The sequence below is a fragment of the Anolis sagrei genome, chromosome 10 (assembly GCF_037176765.1).
Source record: "Anolis sagrei isolate rAnoSag1 chromosome 10, rAnoSag1.mat, whole genome shotgun sequence".
NCBI lineage: Eukaryota > Metazoa > Chordata > Lepidosauria > Squamata > Dactyloidae > Anolis > Anolis sagrei.
In genome coordinates, this window is record NC_090030.1 from 17,979,210 (window position 1) to 18,000,649 (window position 21,440).

Genomic DNA, 21,440 nt, shown 5'->3' on the forward strand with positions numbered 1-21,440 from the left:
TAGGTTAAGCCTTTCTTTAGCTGGTAGAAGCTCCTCTTATAGCTAAATTATTGTTGTTGTTACTGTTATTATAGTAAATATTACTGTCTTCTGGGGAACTTAGGGTGAACAGGGTCTTCAAGGTCCTCCAGGGCCACCAGGACAAATCGGCGAACAGAAGAGACCAAATGACGTAGAATTTCAAAAAGGAGATCAGGTGAGTGAAGGGAAGACATGTCACTGGTATTTTTGTAAATTTGACCAAGTGCACCAAGCCACATGAACCATATTCTCCCTTCCAACTGCAATCAGCCCATGACACTTATCCTGTCGACCTGACCTTCCTTCCCCCAATGTCCTCACTTGCCTACTCAGGGATGCCACTCCTGAACATGGCATTCAGACATAATATTACTCAAAGATGTTATAGAATCCAAAAGTAGGTTGATTTAAATTGAGAGCTAGATCTAGACTTAAGTACTCTTATACTTGCTCCTCAGTTCCAGGGCTCTCCTCTTCAGTTTCCATTGCTCTCTTGACTTTTCTCTTTTCATCTTTTGCTTGTATTTCTGCCTCCCAAAACGTGAGCTTTGCTGCCTTCACAGATACACATTTGATATATCTGTCATGGGATCTTCTTTTATATATTTGTCCTATTTCTGTTGGATCCTCAAGAAGGGGAGATGGATTCCAGACCATCCTAGTTTAACTTTCTTGGGTTCCTTTGCCTGGTTGTATATGTTGCACTCGCCCAAGGTAGCTAACAGTCAGACATACAATTACTGTACAATACTTACACTCACTTGCAGAGTCATTCATGATTACAACTGTGACTAGTACAAGTAAAGGTATTGCATCCAATTTAGATCAGCCCATCTGATCTAAAGCTTTTCTAAGCAAGGAGGTCTTTGCTTGTAACACAAAACTATCAACATGAGGTCTAAGTGGACCTTCCAGTCAAGATGAGTAGCCCTCATCTTGATCGGACACCAAGAAGGATCTCTCAAGGTCCTAACACAGAGACCTGTTTGTACTTGTGTTTCAAGCTATTTACGACCTTACAGGTTGTAACATAATATTGGACTTGGAAACCTATGACTGATGGCCATAACTGCACCAATACTTGGTTTTAGTACCAGGAAACATAAAAGAAAGAACTTGGCCTATGTGGTGATATCTTCAAGGCTGGCTACTATGGATGGTGGTTTATTTAAAGGACCAGTGGGTTGGGTGAGCAGTGTTATATCCTTCAGCATGATGCCTTATCAGCATGCAGGGCTGAGTCTCTTCATCCAATTGTATCATTCTTATTTCTTCTTCTCACTTCCAACTCTTCCTCTCCCTTAAGATCTTAACACAGGAGGCCCATAGTCCTGGAGAACATCCTGGTGTGAGATCTGGCCCTTCTATGAGGCAGACTCCAGTGTTCATCTGAACTGGAAGATACTAGAAAATTCATGGTTTCTTTCACTGTTCTGCTATTTACTATTTAAATATGCGGTCTGTGTCTCTCATGCAAACTTTTCTGGTCACAGGCTCAATATGCTATACAAGGGCTGGTGGTGGAGGACACTGTCCCATGACCGGTTGTGGGACATTCAATGACCAACCCAGGTTGACATCTAGTTATGGCAGTGATTCTCAACCTGTGTGACCCCAGATGTTTTGGCCTTCAACTCCCAGAAATCCTAACAGCTGGTAAACTGGCTGGGATTTCTGGGAGTTGTAGGTCAAAACACCTGGGGACCCACAAGTTGAGAACCACTGAGTTATGGAAACGGGCAAAAGGAGGCACCTGTTGGGGATTCCTCATCTTCAGGAGAGGAAGGGGCGCAGGGAAGTGCTCAGGAATTGGAGGAAGAAGAAGAATCAGACGATGAGGGTTTGAAAGTGCCCATATTTCTAGAGAGACAAAAAGAGACGGAGCAAAGATGGCGTTCAGCCAGAATAGCTGCTAAAAACACTGAGCTAATTGGGAGATGCCCTACAACCTCCTGCGTGGGGAATTCTGGGCTATAAATCAGAGGCAGGAGTAGTCAGCTTTCGCTAGAAACAACGAGCCTGATACTGTTATTACTCCAACGAAATCTGTTTTGTGTCTGATGCTAAGAACATTGCCTGTTGTCTGATGGAAGACTGATGTTTCTCTTGGGATTTTGTAAGAGACTTTAATTTGTGTCTGGATTAAGACTTCCTTTCTTTCTTTTGCACTTTTTAATTGCATTTGCTTATCTTTTGTGTTTGCCGAAGTAAAGCATTTTTCTTTTACTTTCAACATTGTCTAAAGGCTGTTTTTGAAGGGCAATTCAGGACAGCATCATTTCCCACCAAACGTTAGAAGGCAACAAAGAGAGGGTCTCTCAAACGCTTCACACAGGTGGCGCAATGTTTTCAGGCTGTCCCTGACGCTCTCTTTGTGTCCGTGTGCTCCCATGACAGTTGCTTTTCCCGCCCTGCTCCTTAGGCGGCTGTCTCCCCATGGCGACTCTGGCAGCGGGGTACGCGTGCCTCCCCCTTTTTGCGCCATCTGGGATGCTGCAGGAGCTGCTGGGACCCCCGCTCTGTCTCATTGCTCGCCACCCAGTGACGGCCGCCTGATGGTGAGTGCCATGTCCCTCCCACAGGCTGCTGTTGCTGAGTGGCGGGTGGGGAAAGGAGAGGCCTGTCCCTGTCCTAGTCTGTCTCTCTGTCTGTCTCTCTCTGACCTCACTACCTCTGAGGATGCTTGTCATAGATGCAGGTGAAACGTCAGGAGAAAATGCCTCTAGAACATGGCCATATAGCCCAGAAAAACCTACAACAACCCAGTGATTCTGGCCATGAAAGCCTTCGACAATACATTGCCTCTCTGCCTGTCAGTCTTTCTCTCCCTAGCTGTCTTTCCACCTTGTACACTTGCCCAAGTGACCAGCCATCCAACTTCCTCACCACCTTGGCCCTCTTGTCCTTATCCTCCTGTCTGTTGGACTTCTGCATGTCCTTCAGGGAGAGGAGCAGAAGGTCCCACCATGGAAGGCTTGTTGTTCTCCCATGGGGAGAGGCAGATCAAATTCAATGACAACCATGGAATTCTTCTTGTTTTCCATTGCCATCAAGTTGACTTCAGCTTATAGCAATCCTTTAAATGAGAGACCTCCAGGTTAACCTAACATCAATAGCTCTGCTCAGGTCTTTCGGACTCAATTTCATAGATTTAAATGGGAGTGAAAACATTACATTCTACCCAAGGTAATGACTTCTCTCTTTTTCCCCTAATGGCTTCTCCTTTTTTTTCAACCCCCTCCCCCTTGCTTGACAGGGTGCTCCAGGTGAGCGTGGCCCTTCAGGACCACCTGGGCTACCAGGTCCTCCTGTAAGTAAACCACTTTTCCATTGTTTCCTATTATAACATTCTTGAATACCTTTGAGATCATGCAACCAGTTCTCATGGTGTGTTTCTTGCCCCTAGGGCTTTCCCGGTGGTGGAAAAGGTGAAAAAGGTGAGCAAGGAGAACCAGGAAAAAGAGTAAGTAGCATCCTTCAACCCAACATTTTACCTTTCCAAATCATGTATAACTTTGGGAATTCAGGTTGGGCCATCAAATGCTGGGTAAGGTATATATATTTCTTCCTTTCTCCTGTGGTCTGTTAAATTGGTGTGGATGGAGATGTTATTTGGGAGGACAACATATTTTCCTGGATGAGAAGGCCCCATTGACTACAATACTATATGAGTATTTGCTTGTAGCAGGAAACAAAGTATGGTTTGTTTAATTAGACTGGAAGAATCTGGGTTTGTTTTATCAGATATGTATATATATGTGTGTGTATGTATGTATCTATATCTATCTAGGCCAAATTTGGGCATATCTGGTATTTGTGCCAAATTTGATCCACTGAATGAAAATACATCTTGCATATCAGATATTTACATTATAATTATTTGCATTATTTATTTGCATTATTTCTACCCCGCTCGTATCAGCCCAAAGGCGACTCAGAGCCACATACACAATCGGCACAATTCGATGCCATAAAAATACATACATTGATAAACAAAGAACCATTATAGTGCAATTAGACATAAGACAGTGCATGATAACAATATTAAAAACTAAAAACTATATCCTCTCATTCAAGTCCTTATCCGTTCCATCGTCTTGGGCCATTCCTGGGTCATTTTTCAATTCAAGTTTGTCTATTTATTCGGAGGTTCCAAATGCTTGCTTGAAGAGCCAAGTTTTTACTCTTTTCCGAAAGGTTAGGAGGGAGGGGGCTGATCTAATATCCCTAGGCAGGGAGTTCCACAGCCGAGGGGCCACCGCAGAGAAGGCCCTATCTCTCGTCCCTGCCAGACGTGCTTGCGAAGCAGGCGGGATCGAGAGAAGGGCCTCCTCGGACGATCTCAAATCCCTGGAGGTTTCGTAGGAAGAGATGCGTTCGGATAGGTAAGCTGGGCTGGAACCGTTTAGGGCTTTATAGGCTAAAGCGAGCACTTTGATTTGAGCCCGGTAGCAAACTGGCAGCCAGTGGAGCTGGTTCAGCAGAGGAGTTGTATGCTCCCTGAGCGCCGCTCCTGTTAGTAACCTGCCTGCTGCACGTTGGACCATTTGGAGCTTCCGGGCCGTCTTCAAAGGCAACCCCACGTAGAGCGCGTTGCAGTAATCTATACTGTTATAATTCATAACAGTAGCAAAATTGGAGTTATGAAATAGCAATGAAAATAATGTTATGGTTGGGGGTCAACACAACACGAGGAACTGTATTAAAATAATGTTATGGTTGGGGGTCACCATAAAATTAGGAGGGGTATTAAGGGGTTGTGGCATTAGGAGGGTTGAGAACCACTGCTCCAAGACAATGTGTTCAGTCACTGGGCATGTTCTATAGTGAAAAAGAAGTTCCTAATATTTCCGTGGAATTTCTTTCCTTGAAATTTGAATCTATTGGTTCTGGCGCAGCAGCAGATAAGCTGGCGCCATTTGCCTTCTAAGGGATGCAGAAGAAGCACATGTTGCCTTTTGTTGTATCAGCCAACATTGGAATGCCAGTAGCATCTTTACTCTATGAAAGTTTCTTGTTTTTCAATCTTTGTTTGTATTTTTAAAGGGAAAACCTGGCAAGGATGGAGAGCTAGGGCAGTCTGGATTACCTGTGAGTGTTTTATATTTTCTCTCTCTTTCTTTTCTATATAATGAACACACACTCCTTCAATATTCTGAAGATTAATCTCTCCCTCTTTTCCTTTCCTTTGAAGGGCTTGCCTGGTGGTCGTGGTGTCGCAGGATTTCCAGGACGAGATGGGGAAAAGGTAAGGATGCTTTATGTCTTAGAACCTCCATCTGTGTGCATTTGGCAAATATATAAAGAATTACCCAAAACCTCAGTATCCTTGTAGAGCAGTGGTTCCCAACTTTTATTGACCATGGACCACTTGACCAGGTGCTACTTTGACCAGGGAACACTCTCCAACATTAGTACCAAAATAATAATAATAATAATAATAATAATAATAATAATAATAATCTTTATTTATACCCTGTCACCATCTCCCCAGAGGGGACTTGGAGTGGCTTACATGAGGCCAAGCCCGGTAATACATTGCAGCAAAATAAATACAGAATGGCAATGTGAAGGAGCATATAATACTGCTACTAATTGTAAAAGCTTGGCAACTAATTTGTAATGATGCCACCAAATTGTAAGGATGTATAAATATAACTACTATCAATATGTAGAGAGTCACCTCTTTGTGAGGCCTTATTATATTGATGACACAACCAATAGCTTGTAATGTTGCTTTGCTCTTTCTTCAATATGTAGCGTGACTTGACTTGGAAAGGAATGGTAACATAGGCTTGACTTTAAAAAGAAACTGTAAGAAGTTTATTGAGGTACAGAAGCTTGATGGTTTCAAACTTTCCTTTCTCTTAGAGGTACAGATCTTCAAAGGTTACATTCATAACAATTCATAAATAACTCTTAGGAGGTCTAATTCTTCTAACAAACAGGTCTCAAACTTAGTTCCTTTAAAAAGGTGTTTCTTTCTTTAACAGGTTGTTTCAGGCACATGCTTATCCTTTCTTTATGATGGTTCTGTTACAATAAAGATGCATATTAGGGCTTCCCCTCTTTTTCCACAACCGTTACTTTTAATATAAATAAGTCACCTTAACTAAACTATATTGGCTCATAGCCAAAACCTTCCTGATTCTTAATACCAAAGAATCAGCCTTCCCCTGGTAGTCCACGGACAACAGGTTGGGAACCAATGTTGTACAGAAATGTACAACATTTCTGCCCCCAGTGGCGCAGTGGGATAAACCCCTGTGCCAGCAGGACTGAAGACCAACAGGTCGCAGGTTCAAATCCAGGGAGAGCGTGGATGAGCTCCCTCTATTAGCTCCAGCTCCTCATGCGGGGACATGAGAGAAGCCTCCCACAAGGATAGCAAAAACATCAAAACATCCAGGTGTCCCCTGGCAACATCCTTGCAGACAGCCAATTCTCTCCTGACACGACCAAAAAACAAAAACAAAACAAAAACAGAAATGGGTGTCTATCCATCCACATATTCTTCTCCAAGACCAGCACTCTTAAACACATTTGGGTTTATGGGGCCAATTCTTGGGTTATGTGTATATGAATTCACCTTTTTTGTACAAAGGACCCTTTTTTCTGCATAAAATCATTTTGTGGTGAAGTATATTATTCCAACAAAACTTTCCCCTAAAATGTGAAAAAGAAATCTTTGCAAAATAAGCAAAAACTCTCATAATCTTTCCCAGAAGTGAGTTGTGAAGCTTTTCATGCTTGTATATAAGAGTGAAATAATGGCAAATCCCTAATGCGCATACAGTTCCTAGTGTGTTTCACCACTAACATAAAACTTGTTGAAATTTTCTTGGCAGGGTCAAAAAGGTGATGCAGGTCTTCCCGGCCCTCCTGGACTTGTAAGTTTCTAGCCATTTGACCTGTTCCCTCCATTTTGCTCTACATGGGACTCTTTCTTCCATATGGATCACAGTAACTTCATTGTTTGATTTATTAAAGATTTAAGCAACAATAAAAACTTGGTTGAACTTTTTAAGCTTCTAAAAGAACTTTATGTGGGGAAATCCAAAAGGCCTCTCAGCCGAGGCACCCCTGGCGTCCCGTTGGGTGTACGGAAAACACATCCTGTCTACAGACTCTTTCACAGGCCCAGTGCGTGACAGCACACGATAAATATGTAAACCAATACATCTTGATTCTTTCCATGTTATTTCTGCATCTGCTACTAAATTTTCACTTATGCCCAGGAAATGCAACCATTTTGTTGATTCTGCCTTCTATTTTAGATACACCAGGAGTCCCATATAATAAGTAGAATCTCAGTTGAGCCTGTCTGACTCCTGTTTCCTTTCTCGTTGCATATTTGTGTAATCGTTGTTTTCCCAATTTGTGGGGTTTGCCAGGTGATTCCTAGGCCAGGAACGGGGGCAACGGTGGGACCGAAAGGAAGCAAAGGTTTGCCTGGGTTTCCTGGAGAAAAAGGCGAGCGTGGCTACCCCGGTCTGGAAGGTCCCCCCGGCCTTCCAGGTCCCCCAGGTAAGAGGAGTTTTGGGGTTTGTGCCACATCGGGCACCAACCTGCCCAGTGATGTGGTTTCCAAACCAAAGAATACACCATTTCAAATAAAGAGGGAAGGCGGACCACATGTACCATAATTTTAATATAGTGATATGTTGGCTTTCTGCCCATGTAAAGCATGACATTGACAGTACATATTCAGGAACTAAATAAATGAATTTCAGAGTTTGTTTAGGTACAGGCAATCCCCAAGTTACAAATATCTAACTTAATTTTGACTCAGTTTACAAACGGGATAGGCAACCAGAAATGAGAGAAATCTCCCCCTCAGAAGAGAAATCAACTCCTGGAAGAGTTGTAATAATAATAATAATAATAATAATAATTATTATTATTATTATTATTATTATTATTATATATACCCCGCCACCATCTCGGGGTGGCTGACATGAGGCCAAGCCCAAAAATAATACAGCAAAGTTAGACACAAAATAACAGAAAAATTACATCACAACAATATGCATAAAGTAGCAAAATAAAAAAAAATATAATGGGGAAGAGGAGTCTTCACTGAAGCTTTCTCACCAACAAGTTAGCTCCTTCAGTGAGAGACTATTACCGTATATACTCGAGTATAAGCCAACCCGAATATAAGCCGAGGCACCTAATTTTACCACAAAAAACTGGGAAAATGTATTGACTCGAGTATAAGCCGAGGGTGGGAAATGCAGCAGCTATGGGTCAATTTCAAAATAAAAATAGATACCAATAAAATTATATTAATTTAGGCATGAATAGTTTAAATGTTTTTGAATATTTACATAAAACCATAATTCAAGATAACTTTCCAACTCTGATTAAACCATTATTCTAAGCTTACATGTCCTCCAATAATAATAGAGTAAAATAATAATAATAGAGTAAAATAATAAATGTAATAATAACAACAATAATAAAATAATAAATGTATAGTAATAATAACAACAACAACAAAGTAAAATAATAAATAATATTGACTCGAGTATAAGCCAGGGGAGAAAAAAGTACTGAAAAACTAGGCTTATACTCGAGTATATACAGTGTTAACTTCCAGCCAAAGTTGTTCTATTCTATATGGTATGCCATTATTTCTTGTTTCCACTGTAAGTTCAGGAAAATATTCTCTGCAGATATGGAAGCTGCTTTTTATATTTCATGTATAAGCTCCCAAAAGTTAAGGAGTGTGGTCCTGAAAAAGGATACTGTTTCTCCTTCAAGGTCTCTGTGAAATCCCACATATGGTTGTTTGATGTGCATGTGCGGATTTCACAGATGACCACTCGAAGAAACATGGTTACAGGCAAGCAACCATACTTTGTGCACAGAAACATCTTTGCCCATTGTCATTCGTTAGACTCCCCTTTGTGTTTTACATGGCTTGCATTAATAATAATAATAATAATAACAACAACAACAACAACACTTTATTTATATTCCGCCAAAGGGGACTCAGTGCGGATCACAGCACAAATACATGGCAAACATTCAGTGCCGCTTTGTATAGACAATACACAGACAGACAGAACAGAACAGAAGGAGGTGGTTTGTTTCAGCTATTTTTGGTACCATGGAAGGCTGGGCTCTAGTCCAGGGGGTGCTGTTGCTCTATCCTGATTGACAAAGAGCCGTCAGGACTTCCTTTTGGTCGCCCAGCATTTTCTGATCTTCTTTCTTTATGGCGTCGTAAAATACCTCCCCTGCTTTTAGCAGTACCTAATTTCTCTAATGACAGTTAAAGCTGTTTTCGAATTGCTTAGGTAAACATTGAGTTAGGCTGACAGTTGGTAGCTCACACCAACACCGAGCTTCGAACTTGCAACCTTTTAGTTGATAGATCTTATATTTGTTGATGATTTACCAGTTGTGCTAAACTTCCGGCATTTACCCTAGAGATCCAATGCAAGTGATCTGATTCCACTTTGACTGCCATAGTTCAGTATTATGTAATCCTGGGATTTGTAGTTTGAGAAGGTACTCAAGCTGTCTGGCTAAGAATCCTAAATACTCTTCCCTAAACTGTGAATCCCATATTCCATAGGAAAGAGTCGTGATAGTTAAAGTATATAACGTTATTTTTCTGTCATGTGACAAAGTTCAGCTTAATCATAGTTCAGCATGTTATCTGCTGAACTATGATTAGGAAGACTATCAACTTTTTCAGAATGTGACTTCATTCCATTCATTCTAGTTAAGATTAACCAAGTGTATCCAAATTTTAACAAAACTGCGAGCTGTGCTTAATCCTACATGGAAGTAAATGCTTAGTAAATTCTAGCAAACTCCGTCTTCTGTTTGCTCTGGAACAGACTCTGAAATAGAGGTGGCCAATCAGATATCACTGGACTGCAACTCCCAATATTACAATATTACGGGAGATCATGGGAATTGCAGCTCAAAAAGACTTGGAGGGTTCATCATTCCATTGCTCAAAGAATTGCTCTGAATTAAACACAAAACATCCCATTGAGAAGATATATTTTTTCCTACTTTAGGAATTCCAAGCACAGGACCTCCTGGTCCACCGGGTCTTTCTGGAGAAAGAGGGCAGAAGGGCGATCAAGGTCTTCCTGGTATTTCCATCCCTGGCCCTCCTGGAATTGATGGCCGACCTGGATCCCCTGGTCCACCAGGCCTGCCCGGCCCACCAGGAACAACAATTCCACCAAGTAAGACCCCCAATTAATTGCATATCATTTCTATATCCCTTTCTTGAACCAATACGCAGCTGATAAAGATCAACCCTCCTTAGATGACCATGGTCTTCTTCATATGGCCCTTTTCTCCATAGCACTATGATTGGGTAGTTTTCCACATTTTGTGTAGGCTTTTTCAGATGTAACGTTCAATCATGGCTTGGTGATCTAGATGTAATGTTAAATCATGATGTAATGATCCAGATGCAATGTTAAATCATGGTTTCATGATACCGATGTAATGTTAAATCATGGTTTCATGATTCAGATGTAACATTAAATCTTGGTTTAGTAAACAAACTTTCTTGACCTCATTTGTGGAGCATATCAGAGGAAATATTCCATAACATCTATGAGGGTGCCAAGCTTTCCTAGCTAGATGTGATAGGAGACATATCACACTGCCTTTGGTAGCTCAAGTGATTGTCGGCTTATGTTGAAGTTAAATGTATGACTTGAGTGTGGGTTGTTTGAATCATCCTACCTCCCTTTATTGGAGCTTTAAGGTCTTCTTTAGCTGTGGTCCATGGACCTCAAGAGTTTTCAAGGTTTCCATAACCATGAAACAAGGACTGCGTTTGTAGCCTTGACTGTATACAGCTTGTCAGAAGATCTAAGAGGGAAAAGGTACGTTCATCCATGTATATGTTTAATAACTGTGTTTGCCTTTCCTTTCAGTTGGTATGCTGTGTGAACAAGGACCTCCTGGCCCACCAGGCCTTCCAGGGCAACAAGGATTTGTGGGAGAGAGAGGCCAGAAAGGTATTTTAAAAGCTGCCTTGTCTTGGAGAAAAACATGGGGTGTAAATAAAGGTTATTATATTTGCTGTTATTCCATGTGTTGTTACTCACTTCACTGCTTCACCTGTTCTTTTCAGGAGACAAAGGGGACACATGTTTCAACTGCATAGGAAGTGGCATACCTGGACCTCCAGGGGAGAAGGGAGAACCTGGATTACCTGGCAGCCCGGGTAAGGTCAACCACGGCTCCGTCCAGTCCTCTCTGCTCTGTATTAAGCCATGTTTAGGACTACACACTTTTCTACACAACTCTCTTGTTGCTGCAGTTCCGGTGACTGCTGGTCGATTTCCAGACACAGATAAAAGTGCTGGTGAAGATCTATAAAACCCTTTATGGCTTGAGTTTAGGCTGTTTGAATCATTGTATCTCTCTTTGGTGTTTTAAGGTCTTCTGGAGAGGTCTCCTTTAGCTGTTGTCTGTGAATCTCAAGAATTTCCGTGACCTGGAACTAAGAAACTCGATCTGCCACCACCCACTTGGCTTTCTTTCTTGCTAATTTGAAAAATTCTGCCCAAGTGCATTTTTCGTCTACGGTTTCCCTCAGATTTGCAAAGAGATCTGTATCATCAAGAACACCCATCTGTCTATTGAATTAATATTCTTAGAGTAATGGCTGAGATCCTAGATTAGTTGCAGAGTTAAATATACTTAACTGAGTAGCATCTCCTGACCTGGAGCCTCCGGTGGCACAATTGGTTAAACCCTTGTGCCAACAGGAATGCTGACCGACGGGTCAGTGGTTCAAATGTGAGGAAAGCGGGCTGAGCTCCCTCTATCAGCTCCAGCTCCCCATGCGGAGACATGAGAGAGGCCTCCCACAAGGATGGTAAAACTTCAAAACATCCAGGTGTCTCCTGCACAACGTCCTTGCAGTCAGCCAATTTTCTCACACCAGAAACGACTTGCAGTTTCTCAGGTGTTCCTGATACAGACACAAAAAATCTCCTGACCTGACCTCACAATCCTATCTTACTGGCTGCAGCTGCTGCAAGCAATGGGAATCTGTTTTATTAAGTGGGATGCAGCATTCTGATGTTTCCACACAATTCTGATGTTTCCACACAGCATTCTGATGTTTCCACTTGCCCCACACAATGGTCTCTGGTGTGACAACCAGAAGCAAGATACTTGTCCTGTTCATGTCAGAGATCACTGACAGGGAGCTAATGCTAAACTCGGTATACTGTATCTTGATAGAATAACAGACCTCTAGCACTTGCAGCAGCTGCATCATGGAACAGAAATGTTAGGAACTTTTGTGCTCACAAATGCTCACACTCACTCCACACAGTGGTCTCTGGTGTGACAAACAGAAGCAAGATCCTTGTCCTGTTCATATCAGAGATCATTGACAGGGAGGGAATTGAAAACTTGGTATACTGTACCCTGATAGAAGAACAGACCTCCAGCACTTGCAGCAGCTGCTGCATAGAACGGAAGTTTTAAGAACTTTTTTGAAGGCTCAGCCAGGCCTTCAAATGCTAATGAAGGTGGTCAGTTGAAACATTCACACCTAGTTCCAGCAGACAAGAGCCCTTTGCCCCACCCCAGCCATTCCACAGATATATAAACCCATTGTCCTAATTCCAAGACCTCACTACCTCTGAGGATGCTTGCCATAGATGCAGGCCAAACGTCAGGAGAAATGCCTCTAGAACATGGCTCTATAGCCCGAAAAAACCCACAAGAACCTAGTTTTAGGAACTTTTGTGATGATTAATGCATAAGGGCCATTACTATAAACTCCCAACCTGGCAGTATATTTGATATTGAACCTGGATTCAATACCAGACCTGTTTTCCGAAGCTGTTTTCCGAACCAGCACCTTTTCAGTCCTGGTTAAAGTCTTCCCTGATTAAACTGTATAAAGATCTACCACTTTTCTTGTCCTAGAGAATGAATTGACAAAGCCTGGCCATTTTCCAATGGCCACCATTGATTTTCCTCTTATTGTGAACAGGTTCTCCTGGTTTCCCAGGGTCAAAAGGTGACAAAGGATTCCCTGGCATAATTGGCCTGGTTGGGCCCCAAGTAAGTGACTGTAACAGTTGTGTGGGGGAGCATGGAGTTGGAGGGAGAGTGTCGCCAAGACTCTCTGCAGTTCTAATTACTGAAATAGTGACTCTTCTTTTCCTAGGGTCTTCCTGGCGCGCAAGGGCCTCCTGGACGTGTGGGTGCCAAAGGCGATCCAGGTGATGTCCTTGCTTTTCCTGGGATGAAAGGTGAAAAAGGAGACCCAGGCTTCCCAGGCCCTTCAGGGCTGCCCGGTTTGGATGGGACACCTGGACAAAACGGACTGCCGGGGCCTCCTGGGCCCAAGGGAGAGCCAGTAAGTTCCAGCGAATTGAGCATTGTTGCAAATCCATTCTCTTAAATGTGAGCTAAGCTAAAGGAGTGATGTGTGTTTATTCTAATCCTAGTTCCCAATACTATAAGCCTTACTTTCTGCATGGATGGTGGGAACTCTCGCTCTCAAAGGGAAACATTTCCTTGCTGTGCTGTGTATGTCTGTCAAATACTTCCTGATTCAATCCAATCACCAAACTTACAACTGATGAAGCTGTCCAAAACTCCAAGCAGTGTCCACGGCTCTCAAGAGCACAGAATCCAAGGCATGGTTTCAAATGTTGCAACCTTAAATGTTGCTTTCACAGCCAATCTCTGTTTCTCTCAGGAATTCTGGTTGAACGTTTCAGCTGAGATTTTCATGGTTTCCTCCTTTCTGTTGAAGTTGTCCACATGCTTAAAGATTTCAGTGGCTTCTCTGTCTAGCCTGACATGGTGGTCCAGCATTTCTGTGTTCACAAATAATATGCTGTGTCCAGGTTGGTTCATCATGTGCTCTGCTATGGCTGACTTCTCTGGTTGAAGTAGTCTGCAGTGCTTTCATGTTCCTTGATTCGTGTCTGAGCAATGCTGCTGTGTTTGGTGGTCCCTCTGTAGACTTGCCCACAGCTGCATGGTATATGGGAGACTCCTGAAGATTTGAGAGCATCCCTCTTGTTCTTTGCTGAATGTAGCATTAGTTGGATTTTCTTGGTGGGTCTGTAGATAGTTTGTAGTTTGTGTTTCTTCATCAGCTTCCTGTCGAAAATGAACAAATCTGGCTGTTGGTATTTAAAAACTCTAAAATCAGGACAGTAAATAAAGAACAACACTCAGAAAACAGCAAAATTCCAGACAAGAAACAACCATGGTCAGCTTTTTTTTTTTTTTTTTGTCGTGTCAGGAGCGACTTGAGAAACTGCAAGTCGCTTCTGGTGTGAGAGAATTGGCCGTCTGCAAGGATGTTGCCCAGGGGACGCCCGGATGATTTGATGTTTTTATCAATCTTGTGGGAGGCTTCACTCATGTCCCCGCATAAGGAGCTGGAGCTGATAGAGGGAGCTAATCCCCCCCCTCCCCGGATTTGAACCTGCGACCTGTCGGTCTTCAGTCCTGCCGGCACAGGAGTTTAATCCACTGTGCCACTGGAGGCTCCACCATGGCCAGCTAACACCTCCCAACAAAGGATTCACCCAGGCAGGAAGTAGCCAGGCTTTGAAGCTGCAAGTCTATTCAGTGCTAATCAAGCTGGCCAACTGCAACATTCACACTTGCCTCCAACAGACAATAGTTCTTTCTCCCACCCTGGACATTCCACAGATATATAAACCTTACTTGTCTAGTATCCTAGACCTAACAACATCTGAAGATGCTTGCCATAGATGTGGGTGAAATATCAGGAGAAAATGCTTCTGGAACATGGCCATACAGAATGGAAAACTCACAGCAGTCTAGTGATTCCGGCCATGAAAACTTTTGACAGCACATTTTTCTCTTTGTTCAATACGTTTTCTTTCTTAGCCTCCTCCACCAAACTCTCTTACATTAAACTAGCCATCTGAGTAGTTGTTGCTTCTGGGTGTGGTTGAGGGAGTTGCTGTTCTCGACTAGGCTCTAGTTCCACAGCCCACCCCTCATTTGAACATCCTTGTTGATCAGCAAGAACACCATGTTAGGTTTGACATGGAGTCAGGAATGACCTGAAGGCCCACAACTATAACAGTGAATAGATAGACCATCCATTAGCAAAGCAATCCATGCCTCTTCTTATAGAGGGGGCTGTAAATAAATAAACATTGGCCAACCTGTTATGATGCGAGTGTTTTTCACTTTGCCTTTCCTTGTCCTTTCAGGGAGGGATCAACTACAAAGGAGAAAGGGGCCCCTCTGGCGATCCAGGACTTCCCGGACTTACGGGGGATCGGGGGCCTTCAGGACCTCCTGGATTTGGCCCCCAGGGTCCCCCAGGAGAGAAAGGCATCCAGGGGGTTTCGGGTCGCCCGGGACCTCCCGGAGTCCCAGGTAAGTCTAGTGACCATTTCTTGACCAAGCCCTTAAGACAGTATTTCTCAACTTTCCTAATGCCGCAATCCCTTAAAACAGTTCCTCGTGTTGTAGTGACCCACAACCATAAAATTATTTTAATTGTTACTTAATAACTATGATTTTATTACTGTTATGAATCTTCATATAAATATCTGATATGCAGGATGTATTTTCTTTTACTGGATGAAATTTGGCACAAATACCCGATACACCCAAATTTGAGTACTGGTGGGGTTGGGATGGGGATTGATTTTGTCATTGTAGTTGCTGGGATTTATAGTTCACCTGCAATCAAAGAGCATTTGGAACTCTACCAACAATTGAACCAAACTTGGCACACAGAACTCCCATGACCAACAGAAAATATTGGAAGGGTTTGGTGGGCATTGACCTTAAGTTTTGGAGTTGTAGTTCACCTACATCCAGAGAGCACTGTGGACTCAAACAATGATAGATCTCGACCAAACTTGGCACAAATACTCAATATGCCCAAATGTGCACACTGGTAGAGTTTGGGGAAAATAGACCTTGACATTTGGGAGCTGTTGGGATTTATAGTTCACCTACAATCAAAGAGTATTCTGAACCCCACCAACGATAGAATTGTGCCAAACTTCCCACGCAGAACCCCCATGAGCAACAGAAAACACTGCATTTTCTGATGGTCTTTGGCAACCCCTCTGACACCCCCCTCGCAACCCCCCAGGGATCCCGACCCCCAGGTTGAGAAATGCTGCCTTAAGACAAAAATCTCTGATCATCATCAGGTTTCCACCAAAATTTAGGTGTATTCATATTTCAAAGAATGTGGTGGAAAATCACATAGTCCTTGGTATCTTGGTTTTTAAGCATGTTCCTGGAGTTATTTGGGGCACTGATTCAGAAAATTTCATTGGACAGTTTGAGTTTTAGTTTCAGCTCTAGTTTCTTAGATACGATTATAATGGTTTTCTTCGGGCAAGTAGATGTTAGCTGGTAGATGCCATATATTCTGTATCTCAAAAACTAGAGCTGATAGGGGAAAACTGTTGCCATTTCTGGAGTCATCAGATTTACCCAGAAACAAATCTAACATCTGAGGCACTAAAACATATGTTAGCCAATGTAATTGGGTGCTTTTAAATTGTGCATGATTATTTTCTTCTTAACAATCTGCCTATTTAAAGATACACTGAGGGGTTTTGGAGCGGAAGGATGTCTGTATTAAATCCTAACATCTCATCTATGGATTATGAGCGACTTCTCTGTATTTTTCCTGCTTTCAGGACCCAAAGGAGAACCTGGTCAAACTATCACAGAATCGGGGTCTCCGGGTATCCCTGGCCCCCCAGGAAGGGATGGTGAAATTGGCCTCCCAGGTAAGAAATTACCTGGGATTCCCAGTGAATTTTCTCCCCACTTTACATGGGAGTGGGGTTGGATGGGAGCGAGGAAGAAGGGATTTTTCTATTTTGATAAGAAAGGTGTCCCAAAGCATGTCCTGCAAAAAAAATGGCCAGGTGCTGCAGAATTTTTCATATTACAGGTCTTTCTGCAAAAAAAATGGTGCAGAAAATATTTTTTTACAGGAAAGAGAAAATCTCACTCAATTTGTAATGAATATGTAGCAAAAAAAATTCCTAAAATGTGAAAAACCATCCAAAATGTTTAGAAATTTTCATGATCCTTACCAAATAATGAAATTTTTGTTCATGAATGCTAGAATAAAATAGGATTCTTTCCATATTGAAGAACCCTAATGGTTTGATAGTTGGCCAAAGTGCTCAGAATGATATATTTACCCACTGTTCTCCAGCACCAGAGTACTTCCTTTGGACTACAAATCCCAGGATCCTACAAGGGGAAGCCATGACAGTTAAACAAAGATAAGACTTCCCTAATTGTGAAATGTAGATAGTGGAGATTTAAGGCCCTTGACTTTACTAATTGAGATGTACCTTTTTCCAGGTGACCCAGGTTCCCCAGGGCAACCTGGATTGCCAGGAGTCCCCGGGCAAAAAGGTGAAATGGGATTACCTGGCATCGGACTTCCAGGCCCACCTGGGCCCAAAGGTTTGTTTTCGTAGTATTTTATAATCCCTATACAACACTTGTACGTAGATTGTGTCAATTTGGATTCAAATCCTCACTCAGCCTTACATTATTTGGAGTGATTACATTATCTTTCAGTATAACCCACCTCAGTTGCTTGGTGGGAGAGTGAAAGAAGTTGGGTTGCAACTGGACCAAGTGGTAGTCTAGGAAATCTTGGAGGGCCACACACCAAATGCCTTTGATTCTGTTACTCTTGCTTTGTTCTTAAAAAACATAATTTGTTTTCATCTCTATTGACATGTTGACTTTCCATTAAATGGGGAAACAAGAGAGGAAGTCGGAGATGGTAACATCTCTGATCAAGACAAGATGTCAACTTATTGTCATCTTCCCAATGATAAATTCTCTGAGTCTGTAGTTTAGATGTAGCAGATAATCCTACCTTCCAGGTTCTCTTTCAATTTCAGGATTAGATCTTTTTAGGGTTAAAGGCTGGGAGAGAATCCCACAGAGGAAAAGGAGTAGAAACATCTTGAGAATGTAGAAAGTGGCCTCTTTGGGCTGACCAAAGGGATACCTGGTCCACCACTCTATTTCTCACAGAGAGCAGTAAGAAACCTACAAGCAAGAGATTACCTCTGCTACTGTTACTCAACCCTGGATACACCATTGTTGTCCTATTTTGGAAAGTGAACTGGGTCAGACTTGGAAGGGAGACCACCAAAAAATCTCCAAATAGAGCTATGAAAACATCCTACTTGAAATCTCAAAGTGTCATTGCTTTCAGATACAATTAGCAGTAGACTTGTGAACAAATCTGTTGTTTGTTTATATCTATCTATCTATCTATCTATCTATCTATCTATCTATCTTCGGTACCTTTGAGACCATGTAATGGGAAAGGCCCTCCCAGTACGAAAGCCCAACACGAAAGCAAGCAAGAGCCGATACCGGATCCTCCTCTGCTTTTTGGGAGCACACTGCGCTTCTCACGTGGCATGTGCTCTTTGCTCTTAAGCCCTTTTTTTAAACCCAGGTCTCCTTTTCAGGCCAAGGAGAAAGCATCACAGAAAGAGTGGTATCTGAAGTGACTCTGATGCTTTTAATCCAGGTCTTAATGAAGGATATAAGGACAAACAATGCCATTGTCTAAAATGATGAGGAGGGGAGGGGAATCCCCCCATTGCCACCAATAGACCGAAAATACCGGAAGAAAAACGCCCTTTCAGAAACGCCTCTGTTTTTGGGAGGTATCTGAAAACAGATATCGGGGGCTTCCGGTATCCAGCAAGCAGGAACAGATTGAGATTCACCCGAAATGTACAATCCTAGTTAGTAGTACTAGGTTAGCTGAACCCCTAGTCCGATCGATAGATAGATAGATAGATAGATAGATAGATAGTTTATGTAATGCTTAGATCATAGGTCTTTCACATATAGGACAGGTAAATCTATATAAATAAAAATGTAATGTTTGTTTGTGGGATTAAAATAACTCAAAATACCTCTGGACAAATTGACAACAAATTTGGACACAGTACACATATCAGGCCAACAAGTGACCATCTATATAAATAAAAATGTAATGTTCGTTTGTGGGATTAACATAACTCAAAAACCACTGGGCAAATTGACACGACATTTGGACACAATATATGTATCAGGCCAACAAGTGACCATCTATATAAATAAAAATCTAATGTCAGTTTGTGGGATTAACATAACTCAAAAACCACTGGGCAAATTGACACCAAATTTGGACACAATACACCTATCAGGCCAACGAGTGACCATCACTCATAAAACACTGAAAAACACAACAGAAGGGACTTAAAAAGACAAAAAATAAAAAATACATTACAACGCATGCACAAAACCACATATATATACACACACATATACAAATAAACACACAAAGCACATACACACAGACTGGGCCACAGCAGTGTGTGGCAGGGGACAGCTAGTCACTCATAAAAACACAGAAAAATACAGCAGAAGAGACTTAAAAAGCCAAAAAACAAAAAAATACATTACAACCTATGCACAAAACCACATATATACACAGACACACATATATACACATACACAAATATATACACACAAAACACATACACAGACTGGGCCACAGTAATGAGTGGCAGGGGACAGCTAGTAAATACATAAAAACTAAATTATAAAATACAATACAAAATCAACTACTAAAATACTATATTGGATCATGCAGATCCTTGTGTTACCTTGTCTTGCCCAAGCACCACAATGGCATATTCCGTAGTTCATGAAGATGTTTATATTAATGTGATGGTTTCATGATACTGTACATCAAACTACTTTCGTTATGTTTTAGGTTTCCTGGGACTGCCCGGTCTTCCGGGACCACCTGGAGCCCCTGGAAGACCAGGCCAAGATGGACCACCTGGGCCACCCGGAATTGCAGGACTGAAGGTCAATAAAGAAGAGGGTTCTTGGGAGGTCGTTATGGATTTGATCATATAGTGCCATAGGGCTCTTCTTGCTGAATCTCTCCAGAACCCAAAACAACTAAATTGAGGCATTTTGGATTTTCTATTGGCATTTAGGAAAATCTGGGATACTTCTAGAGAACTCTGGGGACAGAAGTTTAGTTCCTTGACTTGCTTACCTTGCAAAATAAAACATGAGAGTCCATCTTTGCAAACAGATTAAAATTACCTAGCATTTAGGAGAAGTAAAAATTAGTGGTCATTTGGGTTTTGCCGTCTTCTCACAGCTGACAAGTCTCTTTCACTTAATCAGTGAATTTAAGTTCCAATGAAAGCCATGACTTACAACAGTCACCTTGATTCCCATTTTGGGAGATACATAAGATAAAAACTCATTAAACAAACAAACTTCCAAATGTATAGCAGCAATCTATAGTTTTGATTCTTTAGATTGTGGCATCAAATTGTGCCGTTTTGTAAACCACCCTGAGCCGCCCTTGGGCTGAGAATGGCGGTATAGAAATATAGTAAAAATAAATAAATAAATTATTTTCTGCCTCATATCATAAAAGATAGTACAAGAGACTGCTAAAGTGGAGGAATGAGTTTTACATTTTTTGCTAATTCAGATATCATAATGAATAGAAGCCATGGTTAAGAAAATCTTTACTCAGATTGATCATCTTTTGTGTTGGTTTGCTTGGCTATGGTATTTAAAATCAGGCTTCCAAAATGAATTCGCTATAAGTATAGATATGAGTTGTGTGTTTAGCAGAAACAGAGAAAAAAAGTTCCAAAGAGGTTGTTGTGAATTTTCTGGGCTGTATGGCCTTGTTCCAGAAGCATTCTCTCCTGACGTTTCACCTGCATCTATGGCAGGAATCCTCAGAGGTTGTGAGGTTTGTTGGAAACTAGGAAAATTGGGTTTATATATCTGTGGAATGTCCAGGGTGGGAGAAACAAAAGATTCCCCCAGGCAGTAAGAAGCCAGCCCTTGTAACTGCTAGGCCATCTATATAAATAAAAATGTAATTTTCGTTTGTGGGATTAACATAACTCAAAAACCACTGGCCATATTGACACCAAATTTGGACTCAAGACACCCATCAGGCCAAGGAGTGACGATCACTCATAAAAACACTGAAAAACACAGTGGAAGGGACTTAAAAAAACCAATAATAATAATAATAATAATAATAATTATAATAATAATAATAATACACTAATGCATGCACAAAACCACACACCTGCATATATATGCAAACACACATATATACACTTATAGACAAATAGATACACACACATATACACACACAAAACACATATACACAGACTGGATCACTGCAGTGCGTGGCAGGAGACAGCTAGTTTAATAACAACAACTTTATTTATAACCTGCCACCATCTCCCCAAAGGGGACTCGGGACAGCTAACATGAGGCCAAGCCCAAAAATAATACAACATAATTAGACACAATTTAATGCTAATCAAGGTGGCCAATTGCAA

The 21,440-nt window shown here is 41.8% G+C and overlaps 1 protein-coding gene across 1 annotated transcript in view; it reads left to right on the forward strand.

The window, feature by feature from the left end:
- The window catches only part of COL4A5 (collagen type IV alpha 5 chain), a 139,911-nt gene that overhangs the window by 68,122 nt on the left and 50,349 nt on the right, over positions 1-21,440 (forward strand). The window contains exons 13-28 of the mRNA XM_060756218.2: positions 104-196; positions 3,278-3,331; positions 3,428-3,484; positions 5,068-5,112; positions 5,216-5,269; positions 6,870-6,911; positions 7,416-7,548; positions 10,062-10,235; positions 10,941-11,024; positions 11,141-11,233; positions 13,025-13,095; positions 13,202-13,393; positions 15,243-15,411; positions 16,701-16,793; positions 17,383-17,487; positions 19,820-19,917. Of these exons, the coding sequence (XP_060612201.2) occupies positions 104-196; positions 3,278-3,331; positions 3,428-3,484; positions 5,068-5,112; positions 5,216-5,269; positions 6,870-6,911; positions 7,416-7,548; positions 10,062-10,235; positions 10,941-11,024; positions 11,141-11,233; positions 13,025-13,095; positions 13,202-13,393; positions 15,243-15,411; positions 16,701-16,793; positions 17,383-17,487; positions 19,820-19,917 (1,557 nt within the window). The remainder of the gene's footprint in view (positions 1-103; positions 197-3,277; positions 3,332-3,427; positions 3,485-5,067; positions 5,113-5,215; positions 5,270-6,869; positions 6,912-7,415; positions 7,549-10,061; positions 10,236-10,940; positions 11,025-11,140; positions 11,234-13,024; positions 13,096-13,201; positions 13,394-15,242; positions 15,412-16,700; positions 16,794-17,382; positions 17,488-19,819; positions 19,918-21,440) is intronic.